General features: G+C 42.0%; 3 protein-coding genes across 3 annotated transcripts; 2 read left to right on the forward strand and 1 right to left on the reverse strand.

Annotated features, from left to right (window-relative positions):
* Positions 1-557: 557 nt before the first annotated feature.
* Positions 558-15,891, reverse strand: hic2 (hypermethylated in cancer 2). Its single transcript, XM_042487857.1, has 2 exons — positions 15,648-15,891; positions 558-3,164 (listed from the first exon to the last, which is right to left on the reverse strand). Exon 2 carries the CDS (start codon positions 3,100-3,102, stop codon positions 1,375-1,377), a length of 1,728 nt encoding a protein of 575 aa, XP_042343791.1. The 5' UTR covers positions 3,103-3,164; positions 15,648-15,891; the 3' UTR covers positions 558-1,374.
* Positions 15,892-20,869: 4,978 nt separating this feature from the next.
* On the forward strand, positions 20,870-21,736 carry LOC121944162 (G-protein coupled receptor 15-like). Its single transcript, XM_042487864.1, has one exon. It carries the CDS (start codon positions 20,870-20,872, stop codon positions 21,734-21,736), a length of 867 nt encoding a protein of 288 aa, XP_042343798.1.
* A 1,875-nt stretch (positions 21,737-23,611) lies between these two features.
* On the forward strand, positions 23,612-24,979 carry LOC121944163 (mu-type opioid receptor-like). The gene is made up of 2 exons (XM_042487865.1): positions 23,612-23,663; positions 24,003-24,979. Exons 1-2 carry the CDS (start codon positions 23,612-23,614, stop codon positions 24,977-24,979), a joined length of 1,029 nt encoding a protein of 342 aa, XP_042343799.1.
* The last annotated feature ends 1,574 nt before the right edge of the window (positions 24,980-26,553 follow it).

Consider the following 26,553-nt stretch of genomic DNA (forward strand, 5'->3'; position numbering starts at 1 on the left):
AAAACTTTGGTTATGAACTTGTCTAGCAATGTTAGTTAGCTCTGTTCTCCTTAACATTCATAAGATCTTTGGAACACTATACATCTAAACCAACTAACCACTACTTTTCTCCAGGCAGGAAGCTACAGTACACTTTGAGGTGGGGCCACACTGAGCAGGGCACCCAAGAAAAAGCTATATCTGACGAGTAAAAACAACAGCTAAAAACAATATTAATGTGTAAAATCTATGAGCATTAAAAACCTGTGTTGAGAGATGGGCAGGTTAAAGCATTAGGTGAAAAGTTACCATAATCTACACACTTTTTACAATTAATTACATAGAAACTTTCAACTAATCGACATAGTAAGAGTAATCAGAGGTAGCGAGGTCACAAGCCTATATAAATAGACTTTTCTTTTTTCTGAGGGGAGAAAAGCTATACAGACAAAAAAAATAAAACGTACCCACTAAGCATAACGCTCAGCCTAAAACACCCTCTCCTTTAAACTACCCCCCACCCATCCTCCCACCCAAATCCCTCCCCTCCACAAGAAAAATCCCAAGACCTTCCAGTTTAAACATTCACTGAAACATTACAAGTTCTTTAAGTAAAACAAGTACCTCAATGGGTTCATCTTTCCAACCAGGAGTCATTCCCGAAAGCAGGCAAAACCGAAAACAACGAAAATCCTCTCTATATTGCTGTGAACAGCTGCAGAGAGGACTTTTGAGTATTTGTGATCTGCAAAAACTAACCACCATTTCTTTCAGGACTTTCAGTTAAAGCATGGAGATGGTCCCAAACCCGGTTACACCTCGTCTTACATACAGATCCCCATCACCAACATAACTAAGGATATAAAGCTGTCAGGTTAAAATCATCTTTTTGCTGAATTATTGCCAGTATTGTTTGCACGGGTTTTTGGTCAAAGTAGCACTGGAGCACAGAGGGGTCTCTTGAGTCTGAATGACTCAAAAAGGTAGAAGAGAGAAAGGCTGCTGAGGGGTTATGGGGGGGGGGGCTTGACTTTACATCAGTACCCACATTCACATTTGACTTGCAATGCAGACCAGAAGTCGTGCCACTCCACCATGGCTTTGTGACTTTGGAGAGAGACAGGAGTCGTTGTCTCTCAAGAACTCCTGAGAGGTGAGCATATGTCGCTTGATATAAATGATGATCCTTGCATCAACAAGTTCCCACCGTCACCAAGAGCCCACTGTGGCTAACAGCTACATCATTCACTTAGCCAGGGCGTCGTAAACTGGAATTGTAGAACTGTGAGTGTCTGCATGTGAACGTGTGCGTTTCTTCTGTCTGCTGTTGAGATGGAAAAAAGGTAGAGAAGTGTTTTTTTTCTATTCCCAGAGTTCTTTGGCTTGATGCATTTTCTAAGAAGGTGAGGTGTGCATTCTCAGGTGACTGATGAGGTTGCGCTGCTGGGTGAACTTCCCCCCGCATAGCTGGCATTCGTACGGCTTCTCCCCAGAGTGGACACGCATGTGCTCTGTCAGACGGTACTGGCGTGTGAAGCGCATGCCACACTCTTCACATGCAAACGGCTTGAGGCCGAGGTGGCTGCGCATGTGGCGCGTCATGGTGCCCCTCTGGGTGAACATTTTGCCACAGATGTTGCAGGGGAATGGCCTGGTCAGCCAATGGCTCTTTTCGTGTTGTCTCAGCGTCGCCGGGTCTTTGTAGCTCTTACTGCAGACTGTACACTTGAACGGGCGCGCTTCGGAGCCAAAGCTGGCGGGACCCACAGGGGCCGAAAGGTCCTCTGCCTCCTCCTCATCTTCCTCTTTCACATAGGTCCCTCCCTCCTCTTTGATGTAGAGCTCATCCTCATTGTGTGTCTCTACGTGAGCATTGAGCTGCTCAGAGCTGGGGAAGCCCTTACCACAGGGAATGCACACGTAGAGGTTGTCTCCAAATGCTGGCTCAAAACCTTCCTGCCGGTACACATAGTTGGCGCTGTGGTGTCCCCCACCTGTTCCTCCCCCACCTCCTGCACTCTCTCCGTCACTTTGTCCGCTCTCATCAGTGTGGTCCTGGCCGTTCTCTCCCCCTTCTTCCTCGTCTTTACATTGGAAGGAATGGTCAGAGGAGCGGCCATCTTTAGGCCCAACAATCACCCCATTAACCAGGGGCCTGTCGTGATCTTCAGACTTCAACCCTGATGCCTCTTTCTTAGGCCATTCATTCTTGCGAGCACCCTGCCGGGTTTTCTTCTGGGGTGGAGGGCCATCAGGCTGATTTTGGGTTTCCTCTGAGGCTTTTGAGGAGGAGTTGAGCTCCATGTTCTCTGAGCCACAGGTGTCTACTCCTGGTAGGGTGGTAGAGGAGTCATCCAGTGAGGCACTGTTGGTTGTGGATACTGAGGCAGATTGAGGGGATTCTTGGGAGTTGCTGTGTGGGCTGAGGGCGTCAGTGGCTGTGCCCGCAGAAGGAGGGCTCTTCTTGGACAGGTCCAGTCCAAGATCAGGCTCCCCAGCACTGCCTCCACTGCTGAGGTTACCGTTACTGCTGCCGTTCCCCCCATTGCCATTCCTCCCAGAGCTGCCTACAAACATTTCATCGTCTGAGAGCTTGTCCCGAAGGCCTTCATCTGGCTGCGGCTGGTCGGTGTCGGAAGGGGTCGGTGGATAGTGGTTATTGGGGCCAGCAGGGGTGGAAGAGGAAAGGCGCTGGTTGTTGAGGCGTAAGCGGCTAAGGGGACCTGGAGTGGAGGGTTTACCTGGCAGGGGTTTCCCCCCACTGCGCTTGAGCTTCTTTCTGCACAGAGCAGCGAGGTCATGGAGCTGGAGGTAGCTAGCTGCGGTTAAGAGGGCACTGAAGTTCTGCTCACTGCTCTGGTCCGATGAGGACAGGAGCTTCCCAGTGTAGATGAAGTCCAGAACTTGTCTGAATACAGAGGGGTTAACCATCTCTGTGTCGAGGTTAATGAGGTTATCGTGGAGGACCAAAGATTTGAAGTAGATGCTGCTTGCTGCCAGGATGTTCTTGTGGGCACGGAAGAGTGCATTCTCCACCACGATGATGACGTCACACAGGAAGCCCTTGGCTCTCTGCTGGTTGAGTTGCAGCAGCAGTTGTTTGGCATGATTTGGCAGTTCCATTTCCACCTTCCTTCTTTCCTTCTCTCACTCTCTCTGTCTTCCTACACGAACACCACCTGAAGCTGAAAGTAAGAAATGAAAAGGAGGTTAGTTTTAAAGTAGGGAAATAAGGAGCCAGTGTTTTTATCTATAAGGTCAATCTCAGCTGTCCATGTATATATTATATATCCCACTGAGGGCAAATGTTGGTGTATTAAATGTCAAACCCATCATGCCTCTTTTGCTTGAGGGATGCCATTTAAAATAACTCACTGGAGTGGCTTGATGCCATTGTTGTTTGGTTCTGTGTATATTTTTATAAACTTTTTTTGAATTTTACAGAGGTATAGTAATACAAATAAACAGAAAACGAGGGGTAGAGGACAATATATACATATGAAACTTACCACAAAGGTTACGACATTTACTAGAGAATAAAATGCATATATATGCAAAAGTCAAAATAAAACAAGTGGAGAGTATAAAGAAGACAGGAGTTAAAAAAAAAAGATATTTAAGAAAAAATGCCAAGGCGGCAGAAAAAAGGGACTTTTATTGTGGCCCTACAGCACAATCTCTGTGTAAAAGACAGCTGATATGTTGTACAAGATACTTGTGCTGACAGAGCTCACACTGTTCAAAAACAGGATGTTTTTGCACAAGCTTGATTTTATTTCTAGTTTATTGCAGCCTTCAGTAGGATTAAAATCTAATGCAGGTTAAAAAAAAACCTGACAGCTACAGTGCTTGCATGTCTGAGACATCTGACAATGAAACTGCATGTGTTATAACTCCTACAGTGAGTGCATCAATCTAAGCTTTTAGCTCTCACGGGGAAATAAGCACACCGTTAGCACAGCGTGCCACATAATCACACGGCAGCTTAGCAACGAGAACCCTTCCCTTCCTCTCACCTTCCTTTTTTAACAAATATCAATCCTATATGGATCAAGTTCTGTTACACTTTGCCACTGTTCTGGCACAAAAGCCAACAGGGCGGAGGAGAAGAAAGGGTAAAGTAAGTACTTTTCTAAGGTGCCTCCCTCATGCGTCTCTTCTCTCTCTCAGTGGAGTAACTCTAGTTTCGGTGGGGTGCCCTCTTTGGAAATTCGGCTCTCTCTAGCCTCCATTAGGTCATGGTAATGTCAGCTCTGCCCCATTGTCTGGGGGTGGGGGTCGGTGCCACAGCAGGGCCGGGGGGAGGGATTAGGTGACACCTGAGCAGGTAAAACTACACAGGAGCTAGGGCAGAGCAGGGAGGGGGAGGGAGGGTGTGGCTCAAACACAAGGACAGCAACACCTGATCCTCCAGAGAGGCCCTCATTTATGGAAATGGGACAGATGAATCTCATTCACTGGCAAACTGCATAGTGATGACCTATTACATCCACAGTGCTCTACTTCTAGCCCGACACTGAAAGCCTAAATGTTAAAGAACTGTACTGCAATAGATGCAAAGAGCCTCTGAGCAGCTCAGGTTTGATGTAACTGAAGCAGCAGCTCCTCTCCATGACTCATGTTTAACATGTTTTTAAAGCCCTGGGCATGCTGGGAAAATGGACACACATCTTTAATGCTCCTGATCGGAGCAGGGTATACCGTATTACAGGAGATTACACAGTAATGCAGAGAATGCTTAACTCAAGCCGTAAATACATGTGAAAACGCGCCATTTCAACCCAGTGCCAACCCTGAGATTTACTGAAAATCATGTTCCATAACACCCTGCAGGAACCAGGGGAGTACTACTTAAACTCAGCTGCAGTGACAGAAGTGCCAAGCCTGAATTCAAATACATGACTGAACTCTAAAAACCCCATCGGGAATAATTCATGAAGGCTGAAATTCACAAACATGCGTCAGCACAAAGCTCATTCTAAATCAAAAAACTGAGAGCTAGTTACCATATTTTATACACAATGTGTATGGATACTAATATAATGTATACTAACTTATGTTTCAATACTTTCCAAATCACGCTCCCATTGCATATTTTTCTTCACTGGACAAGCTGAGCAGACAAATAATTTGGTGAGGTAAATCCCTAAGGGTTGCTTTTCAACAAATGTACCTTACATTATAAAAGAGGAGGGTTAAAACTACTTTTTTCAGCCACACAATCTAGAATTTTGTCTTAACTGTTTGATGGGGACCTCTCATCTTAAAGGCTGATCATTAAGAGTCTAGAATTGAATTATATAAATCAGTTTGATTTTTTTTTATAAAAATAGGAGGGAAAATCAATCAGTACTACTACTTGTTATCCTTTCATTGTTCACTCAGTCCAAACTTTTCTAATCCAAAGTTTTCTTTCTCCAAAAGCTCCATAGTTCCAGAGTAAAAAGGGCAATTACTCATTTGGAACAATATTATATGAATGGAATATTTATGTCATACCAGCAATTAAGAAATAAATTCAATTACCTGAAAAAAGATTTCTTTAAATACTGACAGTTATGACAGTTTGTATAGGTTAATTTTTAAAAGACAATGGGAACTACCAAACTTCTTTTCACAATGGTCAACCAATGGTTAGAACCACCTCTTACGTTTATGAGGCCCTGTTACCCTTTTCTGTTAATTTCTGAACCAGAAAGATGTTTATCTCAAATTTAGTTTCATCTGTTACCTTAACAGGCATGTCCAAAGTCCTGGCCCTCAGCTTGTCTTTTCAAATATACCATACGATTAACACAATACTGGTTAATCAAGCAAAATCACTTTGCACCTTTTTTTTTCATTTATCTCACGATGGCAGGGTTATCATACAGTGTATAGACATGAACCAAGTAGGAATTACGCAGGCAACAAGCAAAGGAACAGTTACCTAGCACTAGATATTTCCTGCTAGGTAGCTAGCGTGCATCACAAATGGTTAATAAAAGCCTTGAATAAACGGACCATGCCCTTCAGTTAGCTCTGCAATCACTGCACAGACTCTGATGAGAAAATAACTCACTTAAACCTAAAACCTTCATCTGTCACTGAGGAAGACAACAAGAAGAAGTTGATGATGACAAAAAAATGATCTATCACATCATGCAAGAACAGTGAACTGAACATTGGGAAGCGGGGATGGCTGGTTGCTGCACCAAAGCTGACTGTGTTGGAACAGTGAGGCTGGCTGATACAATCAGCTGGAGTGATCATTACTCTCAGGTCCAGGCCTGGGCTTGCCTCCTCTGCTTTGACACTTCTACTCATGGTCTTCTTCTTCCCCTCCCCCGTCTTCCCTCTCCTCCTTTCTTTCTATCCTCACACCCTCACCAGCCTCTCACCGGGCACGCTGACACATCCCGGGAACAGTTCGCTGTCCCCAACGTGAATTACAATGAGCTATTCTGGAATACATAACCCAGATCTGCAGTTAATCGCAGAATGCGTTTCTGGGGTGCGCAGCACTCAACCCTGCAGGCAGTAATGGAGAAGAGGACTGCGAGAGAAACAAGGGCCTCTGCTCTGATGCCAGCCAGGAAGCCATATATCAGTCAAGTCTTTCTCTTAGCATACACACGCACCTCTGCAGGCTTTATGGGGGGGATTCAAGAGGCTTTTCCAGCAGGCCGACATAAAAAGGGGGCTGGGCTCGGAGTAGAGAAGCCAGCTCAGGAGGAAAAAAAAAAAAGAGAGAGAGCTCTCCCCCACCCCCCTCCTCTTCTCATCCCTCGTTCTCTCTCTCTCCTCCCCCCATCACCCACACAGCTACCCTCTCCCCCGGCCCCTCCAGTGCTGTGCTGTGCCGGCTGGATTCCAGGGAGCTGCTAATGGATTATGGCTGATCTATATGCAGCTAGGGTGGGACACGTGTAGGCCCAGCTCCCCTTCCAATGGTGCTGCCCAGGAAAGCAGGCTTAATACCACAGGAGAGACGGACAGGCCTGCAACGCCATGGCAGCTCCATCTGTGAGTGCATGCCACCCTTTGCATATCTGACTGTTAGAGCATCGCAGAATCACAATTTTGGTGTAAAGTCAGAGATTGATGACCAGTCGAAAGATGACCCTACTGAGACACCCAGAACAATGTTCCCAGTAAGCAGGATGACTAGTTAATTTGTACAATGTTACGTAGTTGGCAAGCACCATTTCCAGCATGGAAGGATCTCTGTATTTTTAAAAACGTATTTTACTAATGTTGTGGGATCCTCACATGAAACTAAGCTGTCTCTGCTGTAGAAAGCTGCAAATATTTTTTGAAATTGGTGCTACATGACCAGAGACAACAGAGAAAAAGGACGCTTTTGCTCAAGAGGTAGAATACCTAAAACGACTAGAATGCATTGCACCTTATGAGACACTCATGCTGGTGATTGACGCGATGCAGAGTGATCCAAATGAAACAATGGCGGATGGCAATCTCGGATTTCAGTTTAACAGTACGCTAAAACGTGTTTCTGTGGAGGTGGGAAAAATGCAGCCCAGTAACAAGATCTAGATTTGTATTTAATTAGTGCTGTTTAGTTTTACCGTTTGATCCACGTTTTTTTCAGCCTCTGTTTTCACTGTGTAGGTAGTCGTGTGATGTCCACTTCCTGTACACAAACTCTCACTATTACAGCTAAACAGGGCCTTTAAATATAATTCTAGAAACATTTTAAGGGAGAAATAAGCAGTGCAGTAACATAATCTTAATTTACTCTATTGACTGAATATTCTATCAGTACTGCCTTGTTTTATCATTTTATGGATTTCGGTCTGAGTTTGAGAGAAAGAGAGGGAAGGTCGGGCAACTCCCTTGATTTGCTGTATACCTTTGGTTCACGCTGTTGGCGGGCAATACGAAATTGTGGAAGTACAGCTTGTAATTCGAGCAGTTCAAAGACCAAGCGAAAGGGAGAAGGAGTATCTAGGCACTGGTCAACTGGAGGGAAGTTTACCACAGTGCATCTACACAAACTACCTAGATCATTAAGATTCAAAGCTGGTTGAAAATCGGTGAAATACCCCCTTAAGCCATCTACAAAAGCTGGCAGGGAGGTTGAGAGATGGCGAGATAGTTGGCGAGGGGTGCTGCACGAAACAATACTTGCTCTGACCAAATATGGCACCACATACCAACCAAGACAGCTCTGGGCTCGGACTGCAGACCAGGGTAGAAGTTGCCCTTCAAGCGCAGGCACAGGATCAGCTTACCTTGCCTGCAGTGTTAACCTTTTCAAAAAGTGACTGTGGCTTAATGATAGGGGGGGGGGGGGCACAGCGCCCTACTGCTCAGCCTCAACCTTGACTCGTTTCAGGAGCCTGCTGATGAGGAGATGAGCAGACAGGGATGTTTACACACACTTGACAGACATGATCAGGATAACATATCCGTGTGTTGGTCCGTGAGGCACTGAGTGAACATCAAAGTGCCCCCAGCAGTGAATTAATGTGAGTCTCCTCTACATTTAACTGGTTACACCAGTGATCTCGATAATCTGGTTTTACTTCATTTGCTCCTTCCTGTCATTGCATCCCTTTTTCTAAAGGAGTTTATGGATTAAACAGCAAGCTAGTAAACCTTGCAGAGTCTGTGCTCATGCAGCGGCAGTGACTGAGAGAGCAGTGGGCTGTGGCACTAATCTCCTGAACAGAGGGTAGAGAGCCAGGAGAGAGGGCAGAGGTGAGGCAAAGTCCTGTGGCGCAATAACAAAACACACCCTACTACTGTGAAAGGTCATCTGCTAAACAACCAATCGAAAACAAGGCTGAGGAGGATTTCTAAAACCTCTTGGCTTATCTCTCACAGCGACCCCTTTAAACAATACACAGTAATGACTTTGTAGCTGGTCACATTGTGCAGAAGAGACAGATGTGCAGGTAAAAGCGGTCTAAAGACAGGAAAAGAGCCAATCGTGTACACGAGCAAAAGGCCTCCCCGAGTGCACACTCACAGAGACAGTGCACTTAAAAACACACACATGAATACACACACACACACACACACACACACACACACACACACACACACACACACACACACACACACACACACAGACAGTATGCTGGTGGGCAGAGGGAGTGGGGGAGGGGTTAGGGGGATGGTACAAAGCCAGTTTGAAATACAAACACCGAGCAACCACCTCTGAGCCATTTCAACATGGCTGACGCTGCTGCATGGGTAAGGTTGATCCACGCAGGACTCGTGAGTGCTGCAATTATCCGAGTTTCAGTTCTTGTGAGTGAAAGGACGGCTCACAACACGATGAGGAGATTAAACAGAGCAGCTGAGCTTTGCGGATACTGGCTTGGTGTGTTCTTTTACACCTGTGTCATATCTGCTGCCCCACAGCGATAACCATGAACCTATCTCTGGTGATTCTGTAAACATTTTAGAAATTTTTGTCCACAGTTGAATGTGTTTTATGCATGCACACACACACACACACAAAAAGAAATGGCGCATATTAGGTCAAAGCAGGAAGTTGGAGAATGCATTTATATGCATCACAGTGACCTGGTGACTGTGAAACCTCGGTTAGATGCAGGGTGTCAGTAAGTAACTCCCCCCATTATATTCTTTGATGTCATCTTATTTATAGTTTATTTGTAATGGACACTTTTTAGATTATTTGGTTTGGACAGACTGTACAGTGCATGCTCCGTGCACATTTTACTTAAATTCTACTGCTCAACCGTGCAAACTGGCTAACTTATCTCAGTGTTAATCAGAGCTTGGATTGGTGTCCTGCACTTCCAAGAGTAATGATGTTTCCTTTCATCCCGCCACACCGTTGTCACAGCAATACTTTCACCATCTGAGGTCTTTGTCATGCACATGCGCATAAGTAAAAACCACTCTAGAAACTATATTAGGTTTATATGTGGCAAGAAATCAAGTTTAATCCTAAACTAAGTGCAATCTCATGTTTTTTCTGCATTGAAATTCTGCACAAGCCACGCAGTCTTGTATTGAATTTTCTACAGTGATGTATGTAGTGCTGTACTGTGGTGCCATGGGGAGCAGAATATTCAGGGTTATGTTCCAACCAGAATGAGACTACAGAGGGTGAAATAAAAAGTGAAATCACCAGCTGTGTCCTTTCCTTGGAATAAAAACCTGCCTCTACTTGTGTCTCCATGGCAAATGGTTGAATAGCTCTGATGCAGAGCATCTGCTGGAATTCTGGACACTGATCCAATTCTTGTTCTAATCTCTTCAGGAAAGCTGCAGGGGAGACGTCCTGCTGTACAACAGCTCAAAAACATCAAAACAAGAAGAAATAGCTGATCTGTCTTGTCTCAGAGACATTAATTTCTGCAGAATTGTGGGATACAACTGCGAGTGAACAGGTGAATGACCCAAGTGCTGCAAAGCTGAAGGGGGAAGCACATGAGTTACAGTATCCCTACCACAGTCTGGGTAGAATCCTTCCAATTAAGACTCATTTTCTTTCAGGCAGTTCAGCCATGTTACAGACAAACAAGTCCTGCCCAGGGTGCAGTGGAATGAAAGGAGCCCCATCCATTTCATCACAGGAGGGGGCCAAAGGTTGCTGCCTACCCAATATGGACCGGTGCTGTGCAACGAGGAAAGAAAAGCCAAGACTCTCTCTCCAACACACACACACATACAAATGAATCATCTTACATGACAACTCAACCTGTAATCATTTAATTTCTGTGTAAATTCATACAATTACCTAAAGAAAAATGCCTGTCTAAACAACACCTTTTGCATTTCAGTGTTTCCTTGCAGCAGGACATTAAAATCACCAAGAAGATTCTGGCGATATCCATCATCTTAAAAAGTAGTCACTTGAGTCTTGACCTTTTTTTCTCCTTCATCATAACAGGTCATGAATGAATTTCTTCTGTGGTGTTCATGTCATCCACAGGTAACACTAGCACCTAAAGCCACACTCAAGTTTAGAGGGAGTAACAGGTTTACAGGTATACGCTCCCATGTGTGCAAAAATAGCGTTTTGCATTTATTGTTATGATGGATGCAGTTGCCTAAGCTAAGCACAATTCCCTTCCTTTAAATACCAAAGCCTGTGACGAACTCCAATAAAAATCAACTCAACTTTATCTATCAGCAGGGCAATTTTTTATCATAATCATATAGGTAAATTCAAAGACAGGCCAAACAGGACAGAATGCTGTATTAAAGTCTGGCTACTGGTATGTCAGGATCAGCAGACAGAGGTAAACAGTCATGCGCATAAAGCTGTAAATACAAAAGTTCTGTACCCTACAGGCATAATGTTTTCTTAAAATGTTTGTTTGTTTTGTATTTTATGGTTGCACTTTGGTGAACTATAGTTGTATAGTAAACGTGCTCAACAAAAAAAGTTCATCTTAACTGGACTATTCTGTTATATAATTATAATAATAACTATTATTATTATTTTACATTATGATGTTAATACATTTGCAAAGCATGAACATTTTTGATATAATGGGCTATTACTATTATTATTATTAGAAGTAGTAGTAGTAGTAGTAGGAAAATGGTCAAAATCAATTTTATCAACTTAAATATCAACTTTTATAACTTAAACACAGTAAAACTGTGCAAAAGTTTGGTCTTGAGACTTTTCTTAGCAGCTGTATCTGACAAGAACCAGAAAGCAGTAATATTACGGTAACAGGTTGAATTCACTACACAACCAAATCCCTTCTGATGCTAATTTAATACATTTTGATTCAGCTTCTGGCAATTTTTGGTGACAGAGTAATAAAACTAATATTAAGCCATGTTTTGACATACTGATGACATATTTGCTATTTAATTAAATCACTACCTGAAGGTGTGGTCTTTGTTAATAAAAAAAAAGATTACAGACTCTGTGATTAACAAATCCAGATATTTAATCAAAAGACATGTCTAACTCAAGGCTACTTGGACCTTTTCCAAAAACAACAAAGAGTTAATACACTCTCCCTCTGTCTGTCATTGGTTTATCTCTATGTACATCTACATTATGTGTCTTCATGCTGTATTGAATTTGGTAGCTCAGTTTCTGTATCCAAAACGCCCCCTGGAGTGATTAAATAAAGACAGAAATGAACACTGAGACTTTCACTGTGACTACCAGAAATACTGGCGGGTAAACTGGCACCCACACACACTGTATCCGACTGTGAAATGCGAATCTAAAAGTGAAGTAATCAAGCGTTTCCCTAACAAGTGAACATATGATTGGTATGATAAAGTGGCCTCTGTCTTGAGAGAATGAACTTTGTTGATGAGATAAAAAACCCCTTGTAAAAAGCAGCAGACCCACATGACCTGTGGGCCTAATGCTTTGGCTAAGGACAGAGGGCATGTTGGGTAAGGAGAGATCCTGTATGGTCCAAGGTTTTACAGAGTTGCCACCCCCTCCTCCAGCAGCCTTTAAACGCTACATAACCTTCTGGCTATCAGCACTACATTCCACAGCCTGTTTCTTCTTCTTAAAGAACAACAACCCTGCCCTGAGGTGCTTTCACCACTGCACAAACCAAACTGCCCTCGAACAGGCAGCAAAGAACAGAACAGACGGATCCGTATACCCAAGCACAATCTATAAGTCCTCGCCTTACATGTCAGCAGAACATATAGCCTAAGTAGCCTTACTGCATTGTGCTGCTGCCCACACACGCCACAGTAAGCCACAGTCACAATCTACACATGATACTCTTAGAGTGTGTGTGTGTGTGTGTGTGTGTGTGTGTGTGTGTGTGTGTGTGGGTGTGTGTGTGTGTGTGGTGAGAGGGGAAGGGACAAGCAGGGTGAGGCAAGACCAACCAGCCGATCATGAGGATCATGAGGCACACACACGGGCATCAAATTACCCTCCAGGCCCCTCCAGTCCATAGTAATCAATGAAAGTAGTCACTCTGATCAGCTGACGTGACTTTCGTCATTTTACGAGCCTTTATTATCGGATTTGATAATTATTACTACGCACCTATATATTAAGTATATTTGACCGCAGATACAATATGCAGATGGTTTTGCTTGAGGATAAAACAGTACAACAGTTGCTTTATTAAACCTTTTAGTCAATATTTCCTTGTTTTGGTCAATACCAGCTTGCTACTTTATTTGCCGCATAGCCTAAATAAAACATACAGAGGGCAAAATTATTGATATCTCCTCTTATGCAACACAGTATTCTCACTCAAACAAGTTTATAGTGTCTGCCTACCTGCAGCAGTAGGGCTATAACTAACAATTATTTACATTGTTGATTATTTTCTTGATTAATCAGTTAGTTGTTTGGTCAAAAAATATTTTAAAAAATAAAAATAAAAAAGAATGGGCAAAAATGTTGTTCAGTATTTCCAAAACCCCAAGATGACATCTGTTTTGTCCACAACCTAAAGATATTTAGTTTACTGTCACAGAGGAGTAAAGAAACCGGAAAATACTGACATTTAGGTAGCTGGAATCAGAGAATTTTAACATTTCTTAAAAAAATAAAATAAAATAAATTATAATTAGTCAGGGGATTAATTTAGTAGTTGATAACCAATTGTTTAATCAAGTAAGTGTTGCAGCTCTATACCTGCATAAGTTTCAAAGAAACACTATAAAGTAATGTGATCACATGAACTAAAACACTGTCTGTCTTCAAAGCATATCGTTGTTACAGATGCATCACTGTCATCACCAAACGCCTTAAGGCAGTAGAGCCAGGAGCCCTATTCCAGCTTTACGAGCCTCACCAAATTAGATTACATACATAAAGTGTAACATGAAAGCACAAGATCTATACGCCCTGACAAGGTGCATCCAAATTCATTTTAACAGTATTATTAAAATGCACAATTTGGCTAATTTGAAGCTGCCAGGCAGAGCAACTACTCACTTTGACTGCATTCTGGGTGGGTGTAACCAGCCAAAATGTAGTCCTATAATCTTAATATTATAGACTACAGCACCATCCAACCCTGAACAGGATAAAAGGTTGTGAAAATAGATGGATTTATCTTGATATAGCTCTAATGGTGTTTCAAAACTTTCCCACAGGACAAGACAAAAAGGAGTACAAACCATCGACTGTCTTCATAAGCACAGCTCAGTTTGTGATTAAACTGCAAGCAAGAGTATGCAAAACCACTTTGCCATGCCTGACAAGAGAAAAAATATTGTGGCTTCAAACTCATATTTTTGGATGAACATAAGTGATAACTCCACAAGTGAAGGCCTCTGGCTTATGAGCATCAATAGTGACACAATTAATAATAAAAATGGCAAAATTACTGAGAGTTTACCATTAGCGTACACTGTCAGTATGGAAACAAGTACACAGGATCCATTAACCATAAAAATAAAACAGAGGTGTCTTATCAGAGGTATATCTTGTGTGCCGTGTACCTGTTCTTAGTTTAAACCATGCAAAGTTAAACACGCCTATAGAGGAAATATTCTTAGGGAACAAAACATTTGGTTATACAAAAACAGCTAGTTAAGGGAACCCACATTACTGACATTCCTGTGCCTTATTATCTCCATGCCCCTTGGTACTTTAACACTACTCACCTGAGAAGCTGCCTTTGCACCTGAGCACATACACTGTTTTATTAGCTAACAAATGATGTGTTGATGTCCTGAACCAGTTTAATAATCAGATATTAAATATACTGTTTTTTCTTCTTTAATCATAATAATGATCAACACTCGGAAATTAATGCCATGCAACACTGTTACTATGAAGCAGTTTTGGGTCACTGTGTAACATTACAACCACACTGTAGCCGATCACAAAGATGGTCGACGTATAGCCCACCTATAGGCTCCGAAGACGTACACAATCTTCTTCATCAATATAATTCACGTTTACAAGATAGCACAAAATCACAGAGTAATCTGTGTCAATATTGTACTGGCTTTATATGCAAATCGATCCTGTTAAATATTTTTTTAATTAGCCGTGCCTGAGACCACGGTGGCTTAACCTACATATAAACAATGCAGGTTACACTATAGGTATCGGCCATAACATCTCTATGATTATCCGGATGATTGCGTAAATTAGCGTGCGTAAAATCTGCAGAATCAGTCTCTTTTTACACATTTAGTGCAAGTTACTGCTATTTGGAAGGGGATAAAAAGTAATTGTGTTTACACATGACAAATCGATTTAAATGAAACCGTCTCATTATGTTTTGAAAAACAATTCATTGGATTACAAAACGCAGAGAAAACGAGGTAAGGTGTGGAAAAATTTGAGTGAAGCGCAGCGACGAAGCGTTTGTGGATCCTTTCTGTCGCGTAATGTGCTTTGCCAGCCTGGTGAATATTTGGTACACACTCGTCCCGTGAGGGCATCTCTTTTAAACCCACGACGCTGAAATAAACGCCACGAACATTTGCAAACCATTTATTTCGCGGTTCCGAGAAGTAGCCGCGATACCCTCGTACATATAATGCTGGATTTCTCGGTTTGCCAAGCAGGCTGGTGGTAGAGCCAGAAAAGGCACCAACGGAGCCCCTTTTTGTTGGCACGCCGTGAAAAAAAACACCACCGTAACGCCGAAAAGCCTTGCGATTCTTGCAGCAGCTGGGAGAAAAACGATCCGACCAAAACAGACGCGAAAGCAGCCCCGTTGCGCACTAACAATCCCCCTTAACAAGAAGTAAATATATTTAAATACCTTTTTACATCGGTAGGACCGTTCTCAAGCGTTCTTTACCATCCTCTTGCTCATCTCACAGCCTTCGGGACGCCATGTTGCAAGCTTGTGACGTTAGGCTTCCTCACCCCTGACCCACATTTGAATAGAAACCAGCCCAGAGTGCAGCAGAGAAAACATCCCACTGTGGGAGGGTTTGGCCAATTTCTCAGCCCCAGGACGCCTGGCAACTTTACCTGCAAGATGGCAGAGAGAGAAAGACAGAGTGAGGGATTTGTTGTGCTTTAGGCCTTCTTCTCCCAGCAGCAGCACGACTCAGCCATGGTTCAACACTGCTGAATGCAGCTCTACGCTGCAAAAAGTGTCTCACTTGGCACGTTAGTTCTGTGTAATGCTGAGGTCTGCCTCTGTTATTTTAAAAAAAAATAAATAAATAAACAAAATAATAAAAATAAATATTTATGGGAATTTGTGAGCGAAACCAGACTTTTTTATTAGCACAGTTTCCCAAAAATTGCAATAAAAGTATCGGTAAACCTTGAATGAAAATCACCTTAAGTTTCATTTTTATGGTTGGAAACATATTAATCAAGTTTGTCTCGCAAATAAATTAAACTGCATTATGTTATTGGGTTTAAATACAAACAGCGAGTTGCACGGATGCAGATTAAATAATGGGACATTTTTTGCAGTGTACACTATGCTTCTCTGCGAGAGTCTTCACTGGTAGAACATGCAGTTTAATTATGCAATATATTTAATGCAATCACCATAGCAATCTGCACCAAACCTATTTATCCTGAAATCAGTTTATCAGTTGGATATAAGATAATCATCGTACTTTGAGACCTCGAATTCAAAGCCACAACAGATCTCAACATGATTGGTGGTCAGATCATTTTCAGGAATCAGCAGGGAGATAGAGAGATGGTTCTGGTTCAAAAATTGGGCACCAGATGTGCAGCAGAGTGACGATCTGTTGGCTCCTCCTCTTAGCCCAGAGGACCCATAACAGCCCAGAGCCAATAGAAAACAGTATACATGATGGGTTTTACCTCCACGCCATTTAATGGACCTCTATGAGCGAGATTACTTGATGTCGCCTGGCTGCGGCTAATCATACATATGTTTGCACACTGGAGCTGAGGAGACACAGATTGATCCAGATAGTGTATCAGTTTAATCTCCCATGCTTTATGCTGATAGCTCACATTCAGTGGTTATCGAAGTTATGGCCCTGTGCCAAAGTGCTCTTCTGACACGCTGTGGTTGAGGGGAGAAAGTGCATCCTCTGCGGGGAGGCTCGACACGTGTTGCGTAATCAAGGCGCTTAAACGCACTGAATCTCTTTCTGTATTACTGGCTCGTCCCATAGCTGAGACACTGGCTATTAAGCAATGTGATAAGCCTCACATATAACATGTAAATAAAATGTATAATAGTCAGGTGGGGGCTTTTCAGCACAAATAATCATAAAGGCGCGACACACTTTTCCCTTTACATGTTTTCAGTTTATTTGTTTCCAACAAATAACCTAATAAAAAGAGTCTGAATAAAGACGTTGACTTAAAGAAACATTACATGAAAATAATCACTAAAAGCTGGCACAGTTGAGGTTTCAGTTATTGAAAACCTTTAATTTTTTATTTGTTGAAAATTGCAGTATTAAAATAAATTTTAAACACGCCATAGGATCGGTGTTCATTTGTAACTTTCAGCAATTCTGTGTGGAACAACAATTACCAAGAAATTCAGACTGAACATTTTGAAAAGAACTGGATTCGTTCATGGTGATCTGAGAACAAAAGTGGAAAAATGAAGGTGTAAAAACAGACATGAAATCATGATGAAATATTTCCGTTATCTTCCAAAAACCTGAACTTGTCCTAAGTTTTAAACCATGCTGTGCACTTACTGTAAAAAAAAAACAAAACAAAACAAACTCTTAAACCAGCTCTTAAATTAAGCAGGGGTAACTAATGTATATGCAGACAGAATTTCAAGATCTAACAGAAAATATCATACACAAATTATCAAACAAATTATACAAAGTCGTACAACATTTGACTGCGCACCTGCATTGTCACTGTGTACAATTAACTCCAATATGTCAACAAGTCGAGGAAAGTGGAGGATATGAAGACAAAATATATATCTGTTTTCTGCAACATCTGGGCTCGGATGTGGTCAAATAATTGCGTAAAACACGGGTTAAAGCATGTTTAGATAACACTAAGGAGTTAAAGTGAAAAATCATCTCACTCTTAACCTCCTCCTGCGGCACGGTCTCCACACTCTGCGGAGCAGCGTCGCTCTAATTCCAGTGCACCCTCTGATGTACAGCACGGGGGTCAAGGCAGCATTAACTCGGGGCAGAATGCGAATAGGGTCAGTGCCTTCATTTTTAAAGATATAGCACTTTGAACGAATGAAATTACAGGCCGTAATATGACAGAATATAGGAAGCCACGTCCCTAGGAAACACACAGCCACCACCAGGATGAGATACACCGATGAGCGCTTGTTGTCTCTTTCCTCAGATGGTGGCTCCCTCTCCAGCTGGAACCTGGCTATTATAAGCAGTCTGATATTCAGCCCTATCATTATAATCACTGTAAATATGTTCCCCACAAACGTGCCCAAGCTCGTGATCGTTTTGGCTACCCCGATTGTGACCAAGTTCTGCACAGCCACGATAAGGAAAGCGTACAGCCAGTAGGCAAAGATGACCAGTAGGGTCCTGTTTCTGGTCATGCGCTGTGAGTACTTAAAGGGTGCTATCACCGCATGGTACCTGTCTGCCTGCGCGGCCAGGATGGCCATGTAAGACAGCCCTAGGAACGTGGGGACGATGTACATGGTTCTCATAGGGGAGTCAAAGCTGTCTCTTACATCCAGAACACCAACATAATAATACGACACGCCAGTGCAGATGTCACTAAAGCAGGTGCTCAGCATGTACATGAAGCGGTTCTCTGTGCGCAGCGCCTTGTCCAGCAGGATGGAGACTGACACAGACACATTGAAGAAAATGATAGTTGCAGCCAGAAAAATGTTGAAAAGAAACATCAAGACATTGCCAAAGCTTGTGAGGGGCAGCACAGGAGACAAACGGTGGCTGCTGTTACTCATTGAAGCAGAGAAAACGCAAAAGAGTGTTCAGGTCTTCATTGCACAGCAGGGACTGGCAGCAGTGCAGCTGTGTGACGGCACAGCTAAGAAGGGGAGTCACACCTGCTCTTATTTATGTAGGAGGGAAGACATTTAATAACCATGGACAACAAGTCAACAAGCTCCTAAAAAAAACATACAAAAGTCAACTGACTTTTAGCATGGATGATTACTGGACGGGTCTATCTGGTGGGCACAAGCCCAGGGGCCCAAAGTGTATCAGAAACCTTGTCCCTCACCGGCAAAATGTCATTCAAATCAACATTTAAGACATGTCGGTCAGGAAGAGGCTCAAAATGACCACAAACGGATGCAATGGAACTAAAAAAAGACCCAATTGAGATTAAAAACACAAAAATATCCATCAAAAAGACAGAAATTGACCTTTAAAGAGACACAAAATGACCACAAAACGATGCAAATGAGCTATTAAGATACATAGAACAACTACAAAAAGACACAAACTATAAAAAAGACACAAATGTACCTCAAATAGACACAAGTTGACCACTACAAAGAGATACAAAATGACTATGAAGAAGCACAAAATGACTAAAAAATAAAACCAATATCCAATACCAATACCTTTCAGATACATAAAAATCATTATCATAACCTGCCTATTCTTGTAGTGCAGTTTGACCTTTTTTTAGATTTAAAAATTCTTATTTCACCTAGCCTGCGTATACTGAGCTTGTTTAACAGTTGCATAAACCCTCTCTAATACAGCTTATTATGAATCCATAAAAAAGGGTTTAATATACTGCTGAATTTCAGGCCTTAAAAATTAATTTATTTGGTGCATGATAGAGATTACTGCCCATAGCAGAGAGAAGGAACCTTATATTAATAAAATGGTTTATTTCTCCCTCTAGTGGTTAAAAAAGGCTTAACTCTAGTCAGGCATTGCAGGGAGAAAGTTCTTATAGATCAAATGATTCAATAACAGTTTAATGAAGAGACCTTTAAGTGATCAAAACTCATTTGTTGGGAAATTTCACTTTTTTTTTTTTTGCAAAATGTACCTGGAATAAAGAAAATACTATGTCTGTTATCTGGCATTTGCTTGATTTGTTAGTATACACAGTTCGTATCTTGGGTAGTTTTTAGTATTGAAACAGGCACTTTATGTCCACGCAGGCATGGATTGATAAAAGGGCCAACCAGGCGCAGGCCCAGGGACCCAAAATGGCATGGCCCTTGGCCTTCACCTGCAAAATGTCATTCAAATTGACACATACTGACCAGTAAGATACACAAAAAGACCCCAAAGAGATGTAAAGGAATTGCGAGAGACATTAAATATCTACAAAGAGACACAGCACAACAAAAAGATAAATAACAACTGCAAAAAAAATGCAAAACAACATCAACAGAAGAGGCAAGCCCACAACATTGTCCTTGTGTCTTGCTCCAATGCAGGAGTGGTGGTGGCCTTTTGAACCCCTGTGCCCAGAGGGCCATGATCTAATAATTCACTCATGCAGGGTGATTTGGACCCTGTGCATCTATGATTATCCCCTACATTAGTAAATGACTAAAAATGAGTTTAAAGATGGTAAAACGGAAATTTGTGAGAACAGAATCATCCACATTACACATTACAGCTATGTTGTACAGAAAAGAGGACACTGACAATCCTGCAGACTCAAGGGAAAAAAACGAAATGTTCTTATTACACAGACACTATCTTGCTGGTTGATGTACAGTAATTGGGAAAGTAAAAAACTGAATAAAAGTGATAAAAACCTGATAAAGTCAAGGGTCATCCTGAACCATAGACCTCTCAGACTTCAAGGGGAAACTTAAAGGATGCAACAAACCAAACCACTGAGAAAGTGCTATGGAAACCACAGGACGCATAAACAAGCGGATCATGACGATCATCTTGTTTTTATCATTAACAAACACCCCTGAGAGTTATTGTGATTTATTTATTTTTTCCACATGTCTGACATGTGTCTGTTCTGTCAACAGCTTACTTGTTTATACTGAAGCCTCTGCTCTTTTGAGATTTGGAAGTTTGCTTAAATTCTGAGAAGTTTCATCTCTTCTTCTGGCGGAGCGTCAGGATGCTCCTTAACGCTACCATCCCTCTGTCTGTGGACTTCGACACTCTGGAGGACTTCCTCATCTTCATCTTCCATATTTTGTTTGCCACCAGCGCCGTGCTGGTCGCCGGCTCGGTGGTCGTCGGGATATCCTCCACCCGTTCTCTGCGAGGTCAGAACCGGTTTATATTCATGCTGAACACGAGCATCAGCGACACTCTGACCGGCTTCTCGGTCTACTACCTCGGCCTCTTCGACGTCCAAGAGGGCTATCCCTCGAGGAACGGAACCTACTACATTTTACCCTCATTCCTAGGTGTCAATGTGTTAACCTTCCTCTTTGCTCAGTTTGACCGCTACTTAGCCGTGTGCCATCCATTCTTTTACAACCGCTACATAACGAGATCTTTTGTGTTTGGAATTTGCGCGTTTTGTTGGATTTACACCTACACCATCCTCACTGTGCAGAATATGGTGCCCATTTCAAAGGCGGCTCAAATAAACGCGTTTGGTGTGATGACTCTACAGATTATAGTTCTCATTAAAGTGGTGATGACAGTTCAGTTATACATCATAGCCAGGAGCCACCTGGTGAGAGAGGCGCCCAGTGCGGAGAGAGACAACAAGAAGGAGTCGCTGCGCATCATTGTGTTTGTGGTTATATGCTTCTTGGCTCTTTGGGTTCCGTCTTTTGTCAATATCATTGTCAGACAGTTGACGAGGGGAGGTCTGAGGTTTAGGAATGAAGCCACTAACCTGTTCGCCATCATGGCACGCCTGAATGCGCTGGTGACCCCGGCTCTGTACATCTGGGGCAGCCCGACGCTGCGGGAGGCCGTGTGGAGAGCAGTGTGGCGGAGGGTCTGCCCCTGCAGGAGGGCAAGGTGAGAGATGGTGATTGAAAATGTCGTTATCATCTGTAATCCGCGCGTTATGTGCCGTTTTAAGACACAGGAGTATTTGGTTTGTATTTGTTTGTTTGTTTGTTTTTGTCCAATTGTGTGCGTTAATAGGAAACGTTATGTAGGATAATTACTCTAATTATCTTTCTCTCTCCCCCCACCCTCTCTCTTTTTTAGAATTGGCTTCAACTTTAATGGAGTGACAAATAAACTGAAGCTGCCAGCATCAACACCATAAGGAGAATCGACTAAATGGCCAGAGCATGCGACTGACATTAAAATGATACATGTTTATAATAACGTTTAAATAAATGTGAGTTCTCAATCATCACGTTAAATTACATGACTGGAAAAAACCCACAGATTGGACAGTAGAAATCTTTTGAATGGGGAATCAAATGCGATATCAAAGGTGAATATGAACTGTATTTGGGATCAGATAAGAGCAGTATGTGTATGTGTGTGTGTGTGTGTGTGTGTGTGTGTGTGTGTGTGTGTGTGTGTGTGTGTGTGTGTGTGTGCGCGCGCGCGCGTGTGTTTGTGTCACCGTCACATATTTCTGATTCAGATTTTTTACTAAATTTCATTTGGAAATGATTTTTTAATATGAAATTAAAATAAATGAAAACGTTTGGATAACATTTTTTGTACCAACTGAATTTATTGCTTAAAAACAGAACTAGAATATGGACTGTGAGTTTTCTCATTTTCTGGAATATTGTCTTCATTCAGGTGGTAATATTGCAGGTAGCAGCCTGTTGTTCAGTGTCCTACAATCATGTTTCCTATCCGTGTTTTTAAAGTTCGGATGGCATGTGGTTTATGCATCGCTCCATTACGAGTAAAATAATGTTAAAATAAAGATTTCCCCCAGTTTTACGCATAGGATGGCATTTTATACACACACACACACACACACACACACACACACACACACACACATTAATATCTGTTGTTATGCAGTTCGCTGCTATCAACATTTGCAGTAAGAGTTGTGAAATTCAGTCAATTGCCAATTTTACCGTACAATAGCAGTGCGTTTATGTGACTAACTTCATGTGTTGTGAAATAATATGTTCGGCTGTGATAAATGCTCCAGACCTACAGCCCAGTTCTGCTTCCTTGTACTAGCTCAGATGAATCAGTACTGTTCTACAGATATGTCCAGAGTGCTGATGCTGGGATTGGGGTGTTGTTCGGGGTACTCGCTAAATTGCGTTAATAATTTTGCAAGCTGCTTTCCTAATGTTGGAGCCGTAGTGACGGATATGTCCGGTTCATTTTATAGTTTTGTCGGTTTGGACATCAAGCTGCTGTCTTGTGACTTGGAATCGCGTAGGGCCAAAACACAAATTGAACCGTAAGCTTTAACAAAAAATAAAATAAATATGACGAAAGGGCGACGACGCACTCATACAAATACGGTTAGACATCACAATGTAATTGAAGTTTCGGAACGAGTGCGAGGATTCGATCTTTTTTCTGTCTTGAAATAATGAATCAAACAGCCTGAAGCATTGACTGTCTGTTTCTATTACTGTTTACAAATAATGGTGAGGAAGGTTCACAGTGGCAGACGTTACCTGTAACTGCACCCTTTTCCTCTGAATTGAAAAACAAAATAATGGGTTTTGTTTGTTTAACAAAACACAAAGTCTATGGTAGCAAAAAAATGGCTAAGAGCACAGCACAACAAGCTTTAAGATAAAACAGTATGACTAATTAACCAGGATAAACACTGCAAGGTGTATACCGCCAAATACTTGTACATTCAGGTCAAATATTTATACACCGTCACTACCACTACGGCGGCTAAGACTGGAACCACTGTCGTACCGCTGCCAGCCGCAAATTCAGGACCATGGTCAGCGGACGTACCGCTGATAAAGCTCCACCACCGGTTACAGCCGCGGGTTCAGAACCTTGGTCAGCTCCTTATTGTTGCTGTTGACAGCACTATTTACCCAACAAAACGGGCTGTAATGACTGTGGTGGTAGGAGGATGCTAAACGTTACTATTTCGCTCTCTCTACGTTATACAAAAGATCACTTAACTTTTGTACTTTATTTTTTCCTAGGTTTTGAAACTGAACAATAATTAAAAAATAAAATTTATCACAAGGTGATAATGACGTCATTCATCACTGGTTTACTCCTACACAAATCCCATCCCTTAACATCACCATGGAAAATGTCTATGTAACCAAAAAAAAAGACTTTAAAACAGGAGTGTTCCTCTATTTTTGTCGCAGTTCAGGTTTGGCTGTTTCCACTGTGCACTCTCGTCATGATCAACATAACGCTCGTCCCTCTAAGTGTTGACTTTGACAGCCCGGGGGACTATTTTCTCTTTATTTTTCATACCTTGGCTGGGGCTAGCACCGTGATAGTGGCCGGTTCTGTGGCATGTGGCATTATAAAGACGCATGCACTTTTAAGACAGAATCGGTTTATATTTATGCTGAACACAAGTATTTGTGATACAATGACAGGCTGTGGTATTTTCTATCAATTCCTTTTTGATGTGCGAGTGGGCTTCCCTTCAAAAAACGGGGCTTATTACATTCTGCCTTCACTTCTTGGAGTTAATATCATGACGTTTCTATTCGCTCAGTTTGACCGATATTTTGCCGTATGTCATCCGTTCTTTTACGGTCGTTTCATCACCAAAAGAGTGGTTATATGTGTCAACGTGTATAGCTGGGTGCATGTTTACACTCAGCTGATCATACAACACGTAGTGCCACTTTCTAAAGCCATACAAATTGCAACATATAGTAGAATCAGTTTGATGCTGATTATTATCACAAAAATAACCATGACTGTGAAGTTGCTCGTTGTGGCGAAACACCAGCTACTGCGCGAGCCGCCGGGCCCGGAGAGAGACAGTAAGAAAGAGTCCTTGTTGATAATAGTCTTGGTAGTTGTGTTTTTTCTGCTGCTGTGGGGCCCAGCCATGCTCTATACGGTTTTGTCTTCGCTGACGGGAAAATATTTTTTCTATAAAAACGACGCCGTGAATCCGATGAAAATTTTATCCAGGAGCAACGCTTTGTGCACTCCGTCCCTCTATCTTTGCGCGAGCCCTTCACTCAGGACGGCCGTGTGGAAAACTGTGTGGAGCAAAATCTGCTGCTGCAAGAAATCCAAAAGGTTGGTTGGAATAATAACTTTAAGGGAAACTGGTAAACGTAACAAAGAGTTTGTTTCAACTTCCGCACCTCTATAATATAACTGCATTTGAAATATTTCACACATGTATTCAAAGTCAATTTAAATGTAGAATAAACACATTTACTATCTATCTCATTTCCCCTTTTGCCAGGAGAATTTGTGAGAAAAACTGATATTGGGTGCATACATCAGACCTCAGACAACCACATAATTTAATGGTAGTGATACAGGCCTTTCCAACGGCAGATAATTTAGGTTTCAGGGCCCTGGTGTTGTGCATGCTGCGATATGTGCATGTTCTTTGCACAACCCTGTAACCTAGAAATTACATTTAATTTGCTACAGTAAATTTGTTACAGTGGAAACGTTCTATTTTCGTGATTGGTGCTTCGCATGAATACATCCGGCAGCAACAGTAAATACAATATCCGCTATTGCAAGGGTTTTTTCTGTGCCTTACACGCATGATGCACTTCCTTTCCCAATTTCCCAAAATGTCATTTTTTAGTTTCTCTCCCATGATGGTTCAGCCAAACCATAGAACTCCAATCCAGCTCAATATTTTGGCCATAATGTTCAAGCTATTTTCAGCAGCCAGTGTATTTACACTGACAGGGAGAAACATTAGTCTGTTCAGAATTCAAAGTACATGTCCCTCATGATCTGTTTCCAAAAGTTTTTCGTGCCTCTCATTATTACTCACACTTTGCCAAATCTGGAACTGAAGAGATTTATTCAGCTTTTCTTGGGAAAGCACCACAGTAGCCAATGTGTAGGGGAAAAGCATGGATGTACTTTCTTTGTCAGTGAGCAGAAATTCCTGCTAAATGTCTGAGTTAAAAATGCAGTCTTATGGATACTGTTGATGTAATTAATTATGTGCAATACCCTATTAAGTTGAGGACCTTTGCAGAAATGCTAACTGAATGTTTCATCCTGCAGTTGCAACAAATAAGTCAAGGTGTATAGGGCAGAAACAACAACTACAATACATCAGAACTGACTCATCAGCTTAGTCTAAAGATTTTAGGTGCCATGCCCATTTTGCCTAATAATATTTGAGAGCTCTCTATCTACATCACAAACAGGTCTACAGGAGAGGTGAATGCCTCTGGAAAACACCACTTTGCAATACCGAGGAACACATCAGCCATGTGATTCACACACTGTGAAGTGTATCAGACAGGGATCCATAGAGGACTTGTTTCTGCTATTATTACAACAACGTATGTTTTTCAAATGTGCTAAAACATAAATAGTTGTAGGAGTTGAGTTGTTGTGAAGAGGCTGCACTATACAAATATGGCCTCCCGGATACACATTAAAGAACAACTATTATGCTATCCAAAACTGTCAGTTTTCTCATAGGCTCAGATTTATTTTCTGTGCCTTCTTTCTCTGTTTATGAAGTAGTTATTAGGCTTTGATTTAGATTACATTTATATTTATCTTAGTGAATGTCTTATATAAAGGTATTTGACTTGCATTAGTGTTTAAAATGTGAAATACAAAAATGTATTAAAATTATGATAAGCCAAGGTTGTGTGGTGATGACCATGGTGAAGGCCACAAGCCACAATAAAGTTGTTCTTTACACTACAAGCGTTGCTGAAGTTTTTTATTGGGGTG

This window comes from Plectropomus leopardus, chromosome 6 (genome assembly GCF_008729295.1).
Source record: "Plectropomus leopardus isolate mb chromosome 6, YSFRI_Pleo_2.0, whole genome shotgun sequence".
In the NCBI taxonomy this organism is placed as follows: domain Eukaryota; kingdom Metazoa; phylum Chordata; class Actinopteri; order Perciformes; family Serranidae; genus Plectropomus; species Plectropomus leopardus.